This window comes from Polypterus senegalus, chromosome 8 (genome assembly GCF_016835505.1).
Source record: "Polypterus senegalus isolate Bchr_013 chromosome 8, ASM1683550v1, whole genome shotgun sequence".
Lineage (NCBI taxonomy): Eukaryota > Metazoa > Chordata > Cladistia > Polypteriformes > Polypteridae > Polypterus > Polypterus senegalus.
Window position 1 is genome coordinate 39,018,954 of NC_053161.1, and position 16,221 is coordinate 39,035,174.

General features: G+C 36.8%; 1 protein-coding gene and 1 long non-coding RNA gene across 4 annotated transcripts in view; one reads left to right on the forward strand and one right to left on the reverse strand.

Moving 5' to 3' along the window:
• Positions 1 to 585: 585 nt before the first annotated feature.
• Positions 586 to 16,221, reverse strand: part of tfec (transcription factor EC) — a 233,226-nt gene continuing 217,590 nt past the window's right edge. For 2 of the 3 annotated variants that reach the window (XM_039760977.1, XM_039760978.1), the window contains exons 6-8: positions 15,489 to 15,564; positions 14,012 to 14,159; positions 2,912 to 3,304 (exon numbers count right to left, since the gene is read on the reverse strand). In XM_039760977.1, coding sequence (XP_039616911.1) covers positions 2,912 to 3,304; positions 14,012 to 14,159; positions 15,489 to 15,564 — 617 coding nt within the window. Of the gene's footprint in view, positions 3,305 to 14,011; positions 14,160 to 15,488; positions 15,565 to 16,221 lie in introns of all 3 variants that reach the window. The other variant, XM_039760976.1, reaches the window with a different exon arrangement.
• LOC120533888 overlaps positions 4,824 to 16,221 on the forward strand; it is a 247,275-nt gene continuing 235,877 nt past the window's right edge. The window contains exons 1-2 of the long non-coding RNA XR_005634644.1: positions 4,824 to 4,959; positions 5,980 to 6,064. This is a non-coding gene — a long non-coding RNA (uncharacterized LOC120533888). The remainder of the gene's footprint in view (positions 4,960 to 5,979; positions 6,065 to 16,221) is intronic.

A 16,221-nucleotide genomic window follows, 5' to 3' on the forward strand; every position in this document is an offset into this window, starting at 1 on the left:
GAATATGACATGAGAATAAAATAAACTGAGTTTTAAATAACTTTTTTAGTGACTGTTTTAAGTAGCATGTGCCAACTAAATATGCAGATCGAGGGACCTTCTCCTGTCATACTAGAAGCTTAATAGTCATGAGGAGGTTGAAAAGCATGTTGACCCCTTTGGAAAGGCTCTTGAAATGGTGATTTTAAACAAAATAAAATAACAATAGAAAAATCAGATATATGAGCTCTATTGAGTTCTATTGTCATCTGTAAGAATGGAATCTGGCTGATATTTGCTTTCTGCATTTTATATTTAAAAGTTTCAGTGAATAATAGCTATGTCAGGCATCTCAGCTCTGAGTCATCACTTATCATGTACCATTGTCAAAGGATGAAATAGGTGGTTATTCACAACTAACTTATAAGTGACTGAGCTATGTTTGCATTTTAACCTTCTAGTAAAAATAAAAAAAAGTATTTTACTATCTGACCATATGATGTGGTTTCTGGTCTGAACCTTGTGGCATGAGATGTATTTTAATGCTTTGGAACCTCTGTAACCAGTGAAGAAATCACTATACTTAATAATTTAAGAATAAAATAGTGCAGTAAGAAAATATTTTATTATTTTGGCCACAGGAAAAATAAAAGCAGTCAGACTATAAGAACTTAATGAAGTAACATAAAATCCTTCAAACATATTATTTTAAACAATGTAATACTGCTCCCCAAATGCAAGTGTGTTCCCATGAATCTGTTTCTTTTCTTATTTCATCTCTTTTGTAATACTGTAAAGTGATGATTCACTCAGCTGGACAGTTATGTTTTGCTGTAAACTTGTTTCAAATGGCTAATACTTAGGAATGAACTCTCTGATGAATTAATTATATCACACACATTTAGTAAAAAGTCACGAGTTTATCAAAACATTATGTGTCTTTTCTTGAGAATAAACAAGTCATGTGTTAGATACTGTACTAAATTACAAATTATTTAAAAATAATGGATTAAAAATGCATAAATACAGAAATTAAAAATGTTACGAAAGCATATTCTTGGATTTTTATTTAAGGGCAATAATGACCCTTATTTACACTTATTGAAATATATTTACTGTATTATTTACCTTTGCATTTAAGAACTTAAAAAGAGATTTCTAGTACTGGTAACAGATAAATGTTTCATAAAACAGGTAGTGATTACTATCATTTTGAAGATAACAGTTTTCTTTCACAAATGCTTATATTGATTTCAGTTAAACATTGCCTGTTTAATCTATTTACAAGTCCAGGCAGTTTTGTACCAACAAGAATAACTCCCGGAAACTCATTTTAGTAATAATGTACTAAATGCCAGCAACAACTTATCTCCCAGCTCCCTTTTGATGTCAGTCACACATAGATTTCATGTATTTGGATGTGTGCACATGCTACAGTATGAGTGAGGAGTCTAGGTGGTATAATATAAGTGTTATTATTATCTTTTATATAAGATACCTTGTGGTAGTATTAAGACAATATACCCTGAGTTGCATAAGCACAGTTTTGTCTTCTGTCATATAATCAATCCATATGTAATTTAGAACCATCCATGATCATCCAGAGAAAGCAGCAATGTAAGCTGAAATTTGGAGTTACTGTCTTAGATTTTGCAAAGCACTTGCATTTGAAGGCCATTTTAAAAGGAGCAAGCAGAAGCAGTTTTCTTCAGATTTCCAGATGTCTAATTCTTTCCTCTGATATTTTTCAAGGGTTTATTTCCTTTAGAGTTACGCTTTTAGAATTGGATCTACTATGTAAATATACAAATCAATAATTGCTGTGTAACAAGACCTAAAATAAATCTTAAAACACCCAAATGACACTTTAGAATTAAGGCTACCTTTGATACATGGATTAGTTATTTATTGCCGTGTAACAAGGCTTTAGCACACTCTGTGGTACACAGCACAAAGTGACTAATAGAAACTACGGCCCATAAAGCCACTACTCTACGACCTCCCTTTGCTTCATGAATCTCTCTTACTATTTCACTTTCCCATTAGCTGCCCTTTTCTTTTACACAATTTTTTTTCAGGATGACACTTATTCCTTATGTCATTTTTAGACTTACTTACTCTTCACAGCTTATATTGAATTGTATTTCTGGCCTTTCATTAATATGAAGGTGAAAGTAATTCCAACAGAACCTTGTGAATATACATGTTTTTTTTTTTTTAAATTATCAACATATCATGCGAATATTACTTCTTTACATGATTAATAGTCTGCATTTTCTCCCTATTCCTGATCACTGCACCTTATTCCTACATGTATATATACTATATGCTCATGTGGATAATTTATTATAAACTGCAGCAGATGAACAGGATTAAGAAGTTGGGTTGGAGTTATGAGCATTTGAGGAGGTGCTTCAATAATTATGTGTTGCCACTGTGCACAAATAATATTTCATTATAATGATGTAACTTTAAATGATGTGGTTTCCTTTTTCTTCTTTGGAATAAATACTTAGTTTATATACCTTGTAAATGGTTTCTTTTTACAGTAAAGATACATATTATTATCAGAGTGGATGTAAACCTTGCTGATTTTTTGTAAACAAATGATGATATGGAAGAATCAATACAAAAATCTGGGTGAGTATTGTACAGGGTATCTATTGTTATAGCTCAATCCATGTTCCTGTGAGATGTTATTATCCTTTAATAATAAAGTCTTTACACAGAAAATACTTCCAGTCTAAGATGTAAAACCCACCAAATTGTTCTCTTTTAGGTACCAAAAAATAACGAAAAGCCATATTCTAAGTCCTTCTGCAGCAGAAAATGTTGAGGTCTTGCCTGAAGTTGCATATTTGTGCTGATAGTTCTGAAAAAAAGGTGTTAATCCAGTACAAAGGCTAACACAGAAAAAGTGATAAAGTGCCCTTTATAAGTCTTCTCCATCATCACTACTTAGACTGCTTCGTCGGCTGCTCCCTTTAGATGCAACAGGTGATGTAGCAGACAGAAGAGGATCAGTCCCATATGGGGACAAGTTATCGTCCATCAGAATTTCATCAAAATGATGTTCCTCTTTCAGAGTAGCACTGAAGGAGAAGTCTGTGAAGTGTGACAAAGGGTCTGAAAATGTTGTGGAGCAGTCATTGTGGTCAACACCAGACCCTTGTGGCATGTGAACCTGCATGTATTGTTCATTAACCTCATCCTGGAAAGTCTGATGCTGCTGCTGATGTTTAATAAGGTTGGACGAGACATCCATGGTACCTACTGAAGACACCATCACAGGAAGGCCATGTGCGCGTGCCTGAATTTCCAATTCCTGCAAAAATAATGAAAAAAATAAAGTCAGGTTTTAATACAATGCTATAAAGTTTACAGTTACTTTTCCAATTATATGAAGTAGGTCCATATTCACTGAAAACTGAAATTTACTTTTAAAACATAGTTAAGTCATTATGAAACAATCCTTATGAAAGTAGATAGATAGGAGAGGTCTTTATGTTGGTCACGTTTATCTGATAATTAAAATACTACAGATTCTACGTGCTCATTACATCTGTTATACAAACCTACTTAGGTCACAAGTACTGGAGCCTAACTGTGAAAATCAGGTACAAGGAAGGAACTAGTCTTCCCCAAAGCACAATGCCACTGTTGGTCAAATTTTCACATGCTGTATAACATATAACATGCTCAAATCCACTTTGTCTGACCTTAAGGCTATCCCAGACACACAGGGTGCAGTCCAGGAAACAGTCTTGAACAGGGTACCAATCCATCAACGGGCCCATTCATGCACACACACATACACACACTCAAAAACACGCAAAAGTCAATTTGCAATCTCCAATTAAAGTGACATAATTATACTGCAATCAAATAATTTTCAAAAAATAACAATTAATCCTATTTTATGCATTAGCAATGAGCAGCAACACTATAAACTGCCATTTCATATCTCGAATGTGCAGCTTCAGCGCTAGCTGCAGGGGATTCTTTAAGAAGGACGAGCCCCTCACAGTCGCTCAATCGTAAGTCATATGTAGATAAAATTAAGTAATTCAAAATATAGTGACCAACTAAAAAGAGTGACGGAATGATCGAAAAATCCATAGGGTCGCCGCTCGCAAGCACTTCGCATGAGGGCAGAATACAGGAAGGAAAACGGCATTTTTTTCTGAATATTCGAAGCGTGTGCAGTCGTATCATCTTACGTTTTTGGTTTGCTACTTCGCCGCTGACAGATCTCATGGCAAAGTCATTTTTTCACCCGAGCTGTTTTTGCAGATTATTTCCGAGACAGCAATGCTTAAGTTATCCTTTTTCCCGTGGGGTCGTTTTCTATCTCTACTCTCGAGGGAGCCCAATGGTGCAGGTAAAAGTACTTTACACCTGCAGTTTCGAAAAATATATTGTGAGAACGGTTAAAGATTACTCATACGCCTGAAGTAATAAAACAAAGGGATTAACAGATTACAGGGGTAGGGTCTCTAATCTTTATACATTTAACCAAACTGTGCTGCCAGATACTAATTTAGTTATCTACTTCGCCAATTTCAAAATGTTTTAAATCCTACAATCAAACTCTCGCGAGACTGTTAGAGGCGCTTGTTCACCTCGTGTGTTTGAGGCTCAGCGCTACTTTACATTTAAACTTTGACAGTTTTTATGTGCATGTGGCAAACAGGAGAAGCACCTGACTGTTGTTTGAAAGAAACCAGCTAATTGGGAATTGTTGTGTTAATATTACACTGGACAGTGCTTTAAGTGACGCATTTACAGTGTAAACTTTTTGAAAGTGGAAATTTCAAAACACCTCATGATAGCCTACCTGTAAGGCATCATCTGCAGAAATGCCACTCGGCATTAATGATCTTCGTTAGATGCCAGGAACTAACCACGACCATCGGTAAAATAAGAGCAGTGCAGTAGCAGCTGTAAAATGGTGTGCCGAGGACATAAGGCAAGATTACGGTATGATATCAATTAAATTATAAAAAATATATTTATTACAAGTGAAAGTTCATTTTTATTACTGTTGTATACATAGCTTAACTGTTTTCTTTGTTGTTTTATTAATTTTTATTGCCGAGCTGCAGCAGCGATCTCACACATCCTCCTCCATGGCTCAAAGACGGGTTCTGAAAGTTCCTTCCTATGGAAATGTAAAAATAAAGCCTTTACAGCGAATTGCAATAAAGGAAAACTTCCTCATTGTAGATGCGCTAATTGGCAATTGATGACTGCAGGTTCTGCATATTTCATAACAAGTTTTACTTATTTGAGCATTTGACTTTTTGCACTTCTTCCACTGCTGGGAATAGCTTCCCTGTGACAAGTCAGCGCTGATCTATTGAAGCCAGATCACAGCACCAGTGAGACCCTTTCTTCTAACGCCAGTGACATGCAGGCTTTTAAAGTTGAAGACGAAGAGTGATGTCAGTTGTACACCCAAACACTACAGAATGGGACCTGTTACATGGGAGTGCTGTATTTACGTAAGAGCTAATGTGCAAACAGAAGTCACATTGCACCATTTAACCAATGTTTTAAAATGAGCAATACAGTTTTTTTTCTCTTTACAGTAAATGCAGAACCTTGATTTACACCTGCCCCAAGGTATTTGTTTTCCCACAACAGTTTCTTCCTTCAGTTCCAAAGCATACATATTATAATTTTAATTATAATAGTCTGTAATGGGACTCTGTCTTCCATGTGCTGCTGTCATAGGCTCAAGTAAATTTTAAAAAAAGAACTGTTGCTGAGAAGCAGTCTTTAAAAGCATAAAAGTCTTACTGACTTAACACAAATGCAACAACAATAAAATGCAGCAAAACATTTCGTACAATGGGCAAATGATATGTCTATGTTAAAAAGTCTGAAAAGTTATAGTGGAATCAAGCTGAAAGTACCAACCTAACAGGATAAATCATGGATGGATGGACCATATTTTTTGTTTGTTCTGTTGTATTTACTTCCATCCATTTCTTCCAGTTCAGATGTATAGGAGACAGGAAGAAGTACTACAGTAATAGGCACCAGACAAGAAGCAACACTAGATGGGGCACATGGATTGCAGGTGAGTTAGAGTATGGGTTTTGAGTTTGACTCTTGATGCCCATGTGATACTCAATGAGAGGTGTTAGGGTTTCTTTTTAAAAGTGTTTGAGATACCGAGCTTTACTTCACTAATTGGAATATGTTACAGCAAGACTAAAAAAGTCAAACTGTCTCTGACAGCAAGGTATATGTAAGAAACTGGATTTTACGTGAGAGTCTAGGCAATAAATGAATGAATGGCCCATAACAAGTGAATGAGCAGAGGGTCTCCTTTTCACTTGTATGTTGTATTTAGTCATAATAAAGCTATTAGTTTTATTTTAGTCACCTATGGTAGGTAAGCCGCTAGCTAGAGCCCATGTTGCAGAGCTCAGGTAATATAACAAACCTATTTGAAAGTTCTGTACAACACTTATGAGCTGTCATTTAACAATAGAATCCCTGAAGCCTAAAAAAAAACCTCATAATCTCGGGCAACCTTAAATTCCTTCTCACCTTTCTATCACCGTCTTTTGGTATGCATATGTGTCGATTAGCACAAGCAGCAAGCAGCCTGCTATCCCATCCCAGCCCCCCATATGATGGAGCTAAACTCAGTCACAAACTTCTTCCAGTTCAAGTTTCTTTATCGTGGCTTATTCACAGAGCTTTTGATGGCTAATAGACTGCTGCACTGCAACACAACTCCGCTTGGCACCATAAGTAAAATGGGACTTCCACCTGCAGCTATAGTCACTTTAGTATGTGAGCAATTCGCCATGGTAGTATTTAAATTTGGCAGTGCCATGCTGATGGTGTATGCGCCCCAAAAGAAGAAGTCTTTGATTTCAGTCTGTAACAGCCAGTGTAAAGTTTTTCAGTCTGTAAAAGATATCGTTGAAGGGATATAAACAGACACACAAACACTGGTGAATCATGCCTTCTTGGTATCTTGTTGTCATTTGAATTTTCTGTTATTCAGTTTTATTCTGGAATAAAAGCACACTTGTTTCATTATACCTTTGCGAAAGTATTTATTTTATATTATCGTAACCACTTGAATGAGATAAAATCTCTGCCTGTCTTGTGCATGCATACACACATTCATACATGAAAATGTCACTATTTGAAAATGCTATACCATTTGAACATGAGTTGTCATTTGAACATGTTTTTTTTTACGATCTTGCCTATACTCCACGTTATGGTGCGTGGTACTGAAAATGCAGACAGACTTCATCTTTTTGGGCACATACACCATCGGCATGGCACTGCCAGATTTAAACACTAGAGTGGCAAATTGCTTGCATACTAAAGTGACTTTATCTGCAGGTGAAAGTCCCGTTTTACTTATGGTGCCAAGCAGAGTTGTGTTGCGGTGCAGCAGTCTATTAGCCAGAGAAAGCAATATGAAGAAGCTGTCTGTTGTTACGGTTCTACCTTTGTCCAGTCTGACAGCGGTCACAGGGCATCATATCTGCACTATCCAAGAATGCATATCAACTTCCTGTCAATTGACACTTGAGCTTGGGTTTTTAACTCATTGACAGCAACATGCACCCTCTGGTTTCAGGGTGCAGCACAGCTGTGAAACTGCTCTGCTACGGGTAACCAATGATTTTCTTATGGCAGCAGACTCTGGACAAACCAGCATATTAATTCTGTTAGACCTCAGCACAGCATTTGACACTGTCAGACCTGACATTCTACTGACCAGACTGGAGAACATGCTGGGTATCTCTGGCACTGACCTCCAGTGGTTCAAGTCCTATCTGACTGATAGGCAAGAGTTTGTTAGTCTTGGCAACAGCAGATCCAGCTCGACGCCAGTCACACAAGGAGTTCCCCAGGGCTCTGTCCTCGGCACTCTTCTCTTCTGTATTTATATTCTTCCCCTTGGCCATATTATTCGTAGCTATGGACTGGGCTATCATTTATATGCAGATGATACTCAACTCTACTTCAATGTTAAAATTGGAACTTCATCAGAGCTTTCTCAGCTCACAACCTGCCTTAGTGAAATTAAAACCTGGATGGAGCAGAACTCTTTAAAATTAAATTGTAACAAAACTGAACTCCTGCAAATTGGGACTAAAATGCAACTTAATAAGATCTGCTCCTTCCCAGTCCATCTTGGAGGTGATCTCATCAGACCTGCCTCTACTGCAAAGAATCTTGGTGTCATTTTTGATTCCTCCCTTTCTTACTCCGCCCACATAAATCACATTAAGAAACTTTCTTACTTTCACCTTCTGTAACATATTCTGTGTTCACTCCTTCCTCTCCTTTTCTAATGCTGAGACACTTGTCCATGCTTTTATCACATCCCGCATAGATTATTGTAACTCACTGCTGGCAGGTGCCCCTTCTAATCTTATATCACAGCTCCAGTTTATTCAAAACTCAGCTGCAAGAGTCCTTACTCGAACCAGCAGCAGCAAACACATCACACCCATCCTGCTCCGTCTTCACTGGCTCCCTGTGTTTTACAGAATCGAATATAAAATCCTACTAATAACCTACAAAGCCTTAAATAACCTCGCCCCAAACTATATCAGTGACCTTCTCCATCACAATCTGCCTGCCCGCCCACTAAGGTCCTCTGATTCTGGCAATCTTGTTGTGCCCCACACTAATCCACACTCCATGGGTGACAGGGCCTTCAGCTGTATAGCGCCCAGACTCTGGAATGACCTACTGAAATTAATCAGGTCATCTGACTTCATGAATTCTTTTAAAAAACAACTCAAAACTTATCTGTTCAGGAAGGCTTTTAGCTCTGCTTGACTTCATACCCCTTCTCTCAGTTTACCTTTCTGTCAAGATGCTCATGTAACCTGTATGTGTGTGCTAGACCATCAATTCTGTTGCTTTCTCTGAATTTACTGTCTTAGTCTTCTTTATTTATTTATTTGGTTTGTACTATGCTATATACTGTATACCTTGCCGTTCTTTCTTATATTCTGTAAGTGCCTTGAGCATGGGAAAGGTGCTATATAAATAAAATGTATTATTATTATTTTATTGTTAACATATAAATTGAATGACTTTTATTCTTTGATTATATTCTTGAATAAAAGTGCACATTTATTTGATATTTGGACTAAAGTATTTACTTCATGTCATTATTAGTATAACATGGAAAAGGTTTCTGTTTTGGTTATGTTTTCAGCATTTCTTGCCTTGCATTTCCTATCACCCTACACTTACACAGATCTTTGTAGTCACTGAGCACACATGAAATGTATGTATTCCAAATAACGATATATTGTTTACAGGGCATGGGATAGCAGGCTGCGTGCTGCTTGTGCTGATCGGCACATTTACAAAACAAAAGATGCTGATGAGGAGAGGTTCAAAGGAATTTAAGGTTGCCTGGGATTAGGAGTTTTTTTGTAATCTTCAGGGATTCTAATGTTAAAACAGCTAAGAGCACAGCTGTTATTATGTTGACAGAGCATTTTGTTTGCAAGGTCATGATCTGGCTCAGCAGTTTTGAAATGTGTTGCTGAAAGTACCTGCTTATCCTCTATGATTTGAGTTTTTCATTAGAGCATGATATTGCTTGTTTTTGCAAAGTTTATTTTATCAGGGATTCAAACCAAGTTTGTGTAAGCAGGATTGCATAAATGCAGTGCCTTTAACTGATTTCAGTGCTTTTTAGCTTGTGAGAACTTTTATTTCACATGGGACATAACAATTGTATGATAATGCCATATTACATATTAATCAGGGACATATCACATATGTGCAAAATATGTTTTATTTGAGTGGCACTAAAACCAAAATAAGTTTCTAGTACCTCTGTGTTTAATTTGCAACTCTGCTAGGTAGCTTACAGTGATGGAGCTTACTGTCCAAATATTATGGCAAATTTCTCTGAAGCAGAAGTGTAATGAGTATCTCTACTCGTTATTCTAGTTTGCAGTATTTTTACTAATTTATGCAAAGAACACAACATAACCAACCAAGTAATTCATAGTGTCAGTTTTTAAGCGACATAGCTGCTACAGAAGACTTTTTTAGCATGCCAGGAGCAAAGGTGTAGGTAGAGCATTATTGTCCAACTGTTTTTCTTAGGTGACACACTCACCTCACAACCCAAAAAAATCCCAAGACACACCACAATTCTAACAACCACAAAAGTATTACATCTATACACTTGCTAAACTGTCTGAAAGGGCAGCACTATCAGAGACTGCGGCAAAAAAAGCAACTTGGAGGTTGACGTTCACAGGCAGCACTTAGTGAGCATTTTGGACACATTTTCCTAAGTGCTTCGTCCCTTTGCCCGCTCATATAGGTGTTCCTATATGGACACCTGGGTTGCTCTCATTGCGCACTAGTTAAAAAATACTTGTTTAGAATGAGCATGGCATTTGCAGAGTTTTAACACAAGTTTTAATGTATGCTCATTTAAGAGATGCTTATTTCAGTTAAGTCAGTCATTAGCAGTGCATTCAAAGTCTACAGTCTTTTTGATCGTTTAATTTTACTTTGACACATCTGTGTCTCATATGCCATACCAATTTGAGAATTAATATATTGGCATCGGTTTTCTTATTGCCTTCTTTTCAACTTGCCTTTTATGAAGACATTCAAATTCAGGTTGTACTTGCTCAAGTAGAATTATTTTAAAAGGTTGGGTTTCAGGTCATTGTTTAAGTTTAAATGATGCCATTCAATTTTTAAAATTCCTTTGTATTTATTGTACATTCATTTTGTGACTCACTGTATATTTACTTCATGATTTATGTATTTATTTTATGATTGCATGTTTTGATTTTAGATGTGATTAATTCCATTTTTTTCCAATTAATCGATTCCAAGCCCTAATACATGTAATATACCAGGTTTCACATGGAAAAAGTAGCTGGTAAATCACAAAGTACAGTACTTGCTAACATGACCACCATGACACATTCCTTTGCGATGATCATCACATCAACTTATAAGGACTTCTTTCCAGACCATCAACATTGACAGTAACATCTTGGGTACAGATATAAGGGATTCCTGATTTTGGTGCATTACTCACAGAACTAGCAGTACATCACTTTCTTCAATGATTGATATACTGCACATTTCACAGGAGAACTTGTAATGGGATATTGTTTCTCTAGCTTTCATATAAATTTGAAGGAGTTTCTTTAAACATACAGCTCCACAATCAAAAGGTGGTGTTCTACTGAATTTGGCATGGTGTTTTTCTAGTAGACACACATATAACAGAACTATCCATCCATTATCCAACCTGCTATATCCTAACTACAGGGTCACAGGGGTCTGCTGGAGCCAATCTCAGCCAACACAGGGCACAAAGCAGGAAACAAACCCTCGGCAGGGTACCAGCCCACTGCAGGGTGTGCACACAGACACACACACCAAGCACACACTAGGGACAATTTCGTATCGCCAATGCACCTAACCAGCATGTCTTTGGACTGTGGGAGGAAACCAGAGTACCCAGGGGAAACCCAAGCAGACAGGGGGAGAACATGCAAACTCCACGCAGGGAGCACCCGGGAAGCAAACCCGGGTCACCTAACTTCGAGGCAACAGCGCTACCCACTGCACCACCATGCCGCCCACTATAACAGAACTAACTAAACAAAACAAATATATGCAATTCCATGTGCCACTGTGCCACTCCCTCTTTCGTAACATTTCTGAGAAAATTTGTCTTGGCTAGTTTAATTTATGCATCTGTGTCCTAGATGAATTAAAAAGAAATCTTTTATCATATTCTAGATGTCCCTCTTACTGCAGGTTATTAAAATGTTCAATAGACAGCTTATTTCTGGAGACAGGCCCACTAGGCCTGTGTCAAATTATAAAAAAAAGTTTCAGTTGTATATTGCAGTATAAAATCTTATAGGAAGTACTTTAAGTTGACTTATTAAGCGTAAATGGAAAGACAAAAGATACAGTATTCAAGAGGCCGAGGTGGAGGTCAGTAGCATGGCTAACTAAAATGACAAGGGTAACTACCATAATTTATATGTAATTTCTTCCACTAGTCTAATTTAATAAACCTTTACACAAGAAAAGAAAAAAAACAGATTAAAATTGGTAATAGTAGCACATAAACTAAAAGCCTACGTTGTATGCGATTCTAAAAACTCAATTTTTCCCACTTTCATCCACCTACACAATCTTTGACTTTTCCAGACCCTGTTATACCCTCATCGGCAAAATATTCAACCAGAATAATCAAGTACTAACTTATTCCCTCTTTAAAACCCAATAAATTGTATTATAGTGTTATGCTGTACTCCAGCTTATTCTGACAGAACTAAATGTAAGGCAAGTACCAACCCTAGGTAGGATGTCAGTCCATCTCAAGGCTTTTAAGCACTATGAATTGAAATTCACTTGATCACATTGTCAGATATTACATATTGCTTTATTAAGATTACTGGTCATTTCAGTACATATTTTATTTTTGGAAAGAACTAGACTTAATGCAAGTGTAAGTTTTTGCCTTAGTTGTTACAGTTTTTCTCAAATGCTAAAACACAAAAGCCAGTCCTCTAAACCAAATGACCAGTTGTCTAAACACATTTACTAAATCTAGCCATCATTTTCCAATATCATAAACACATTTCACATGAAGACACAATTCACAAAACACAATCCTCCGTTCTCATAAATCTAAACACATTTTCCTTGCTAAAAAACAAGTTGCAAAAGCACTCTGCTCATATTCTCAAATGAAAGCTCATGTGATGCAAAATGCTTGCCACAGTCAACAATATTTGAACACAATGAACACACCTGGCGTCATTCATTACACACAACAACTCAAAATTGAAGAAACTTGTTGCTAATTCTGTGACCACATGTATAAAAGCAAGTTCAGAGTGCACAGTTTACTGAAGATTCCAAACAAACACAATGGATGAAGGCAGAGTCAGGGGAAGAGGAATTCAAGTCAGAGGATTGATGCCACATGGTGCCGCACAGTGATTATGGTGTGTGTGTGGTGTGAATAAAGTAAATAAAAAAACTTCACACCCTGATCATGTTTTCAAGAGTACTGTTGTGTGCAATAGATTCAGTTTTTGCATTGAGTTGTGTTACAGTAGTGTACATGCAGAATTTTCTATAGATTTATACTCTTCATATGAAACTCACAAATGCCTAATCCTCTGCAGAGATCTAAGAAGATCTGTTACTGTAAAGTTTCTAAAAATATGCATTGGCAGTTATGAAACAAAGAACCTTCTCACAAATTGAGCATTGTGTTTTCAATTGTTTTGCTGTAGTGTGTAATGATGTGTATAGTGTTTACAATTTTTGAAAGCTTCTAGCTGCTCTTTTGGTGTGAAAGTTTGAGTTTTGAAGTGAGAAGGTGTGGTTGTGTTTATGTAGCTTTAGAAAAGGGTGTTGTGTTTAGACATTGGGGAACATGGAGGAAACATTTGTGAAATGTGTTTTAGCATTTGAGAAAAACTGTAATATGAGAGCACTGATTGAAAAGCCTGTTTTAAACAGGAGCTCTTCTCCTGTCCTCTTCTTTAGTCTTTAAGTCTTTAGTATGCATCTGATCTTGCCCAGAATGTCACATGTTTCAGGTTGGTGGTTGGGGGTTTGTGCTTGGTCGGGAATGAAGCTGGGATTGTGGTTGGGGACAGAATATTACACAGTCACTGGGATCAATTAATTTTAAAACTAACTGGACTCCATCACCAGGTGGTGAATTCTGTAATGTTTCCACTACCTGATTGCAAATGAGTCAATACTTGTTACATTCTAATGCATGATTTAAAAACCAGAGACACATTTGTCTTCACTAAGTGAGATGACACAATCAAATACAAACCTAATTCTTTGGTTGTGTGACATTGCTCTTTTTCATGTATCTGTATATTAATCAGGTTCAGCCAGTACACTTAAACATTGACCCTTGAAGTGAGCCTCACACCAGATCATTTGTGACCAACTACAGCTTTCCCATGGTGGTGCTACAGCAGCCTCTACTGACCTGAATTCGCAGTAGAAGCCTCTTGTTAACCTGCTCAAGCTTCTTCTGTCTGTTCTCCAGCTCTCTTGCTCGCTGCTGCTCTTTCTGGAGCCACTTTATGTACTCCACTGATGCCTTTAAAATAGTTCCTTTGTTCCAACGCATATCACTGCAGGATGTAAAGATAACCTTTTCACAAATGTGCACATCAGCAGAATTTTTAAAAACTTACAAAGGCCTTTTATATTAATAAGAAATGATGATTTACATGACCATTATTCATTCTCGGACATTATTGCTCCTGAATGAGAATTTTAATAGAATAGTTAAGTATATCTGCAGAAAGTCAATTCTAGAGCTCTTGTACGGTAAAATTAATCCCCGAATGAAAATTGGTGTCAGAAGAAGTTAAAAAATGGGACTTGGGGAGAAAAGCTATATACTGTGCATTTCTGATGCCATTACTTCTTAAAAAATGAGCTGTTGTAAAATTGTCCTTTTCTTTGTCTGATCAGGGGTAATAATCTCTTTTATCATGGACTAATAACGTGAAGAAATCAGTAACCTTTAGTTTAATTTTTATCAAAAGTTCAACTACATCTCACCACTGCAAGGTTTTTCAATTTTTTTTCTTATGAGATCTTACTCACTCTCTCTCTCTTTCAATGTCTGTTCTCTATAAATGTTGTTGCAGTTTGCATCCACATTTTTCCTTGCTTTAGGTTTCATTTCTTTGTTCATGTGTATGCTGTGTTTTAATTAGTATGGTTAAGTGCATATCCTAAGACAATACATGCTGTGAGATGCAGAGTTTGCTATAGATGCATATAATGGCTTTGATAAAGTGCCCTACTATTAACTTTTTAAAGCATTCATGCTCTCTTTTGGTAGATTTGTGTTGTAATTCATTTATAATATTTTTCACATCTATTCTGCAACATGGTGGCACAGTGGGGAGCACTGCTGCCTCATAGCTGCACGGTTCTGAGTTCAGTTCCTAGCCTGACTATAGTATTTGCGTTTCTTTGGGTCTAATCAGGTACTCTGATTTTCTTCCTACATTCCAAAGATGGGTAATTTAGGCCAGATGATGACTCTAAACTTGCACAAGTGTGGATGTGTTTATAAGAATATGCTGCAATGAACTGACAGCCTGTCCTGGACTGTTTTCTCTTTCTCTAGCAGGTTAAGAAATTAAATAAAGTCACCGATATTTTAGCACAGTCCCGCAAACAGCATAATACAGGCTATAAAGATTTTGGCAGGTATCAGTTTACAGTGGACAAAATTATTTTCAGACATGTGCTCAGAGTTAAAGTTCATTTAAGGCTACATTGTAAACTTTCTATAATTTTTAAAAAGTTAATTTAGTTTGAGTGTAGCAGACATACAATAAGTGAGGGAAGCTGTCTTTTCCAATATTATCTTTGTTACTGAGAGCAGTAACTTGAGTGGCTCCAGGCAAGGCATCAAATCTGTTTCATGTTTTAATACTTACGGGTCATTTGATTTTGGTATTAGGGTTCCAAGCTCCTTGATTCTGTAGTTAATATTGTATCTCCGTCTTCTTTCAACTGTTTGACAGAACACATTTGGATAATTCTTAGTTTTGTAGATATTAGAGAGCATGTTAAACTGCACACTAATAAATGCTAGAGTACACTTAAATTTCAGGAATATTCTTTATCTGGGCAGAAGAGGCGCAAGGTAGGGAAATAGCCTGGATTTGTCAACAATGCAAAAACACATGTATGTACACAAACAGGATGGATAAATATAGAGATTTTGTGATCTTTGTTTAATAATTGTGGGGTAGAGATCCTAGAAGAAATATATATAAAGACATAAAGAACTAACTTTTAAAAAGGTACCCTTATTCAGAAATTCATTCTGTTTCAAGCCCAGAAATTCCACTTCAAAACAGTGAGAATAAAGAGGAGCCGTTTCTGGACAGGGTTTCCATCCATTGCAGTGCACACCCACACTCACTTTGCCATGGAAAATTAGTTAACATAGCCTGCTTATCTTTGGGGATAAGAGCAGAAAACTGGGATACACTGAGAAAAAAAATACTTAGAAATGGAGAGAACATGTTAACTCAGCACAGACAGTGACTAGATTAGGATTCAAACCTATGCTGTAAACCACCAATAATAACCAATGCACACCAGTAATATACTGTGTTAGGTTTTATAGGGTCAGTATTATCACATGTACAGTATATGATAGAA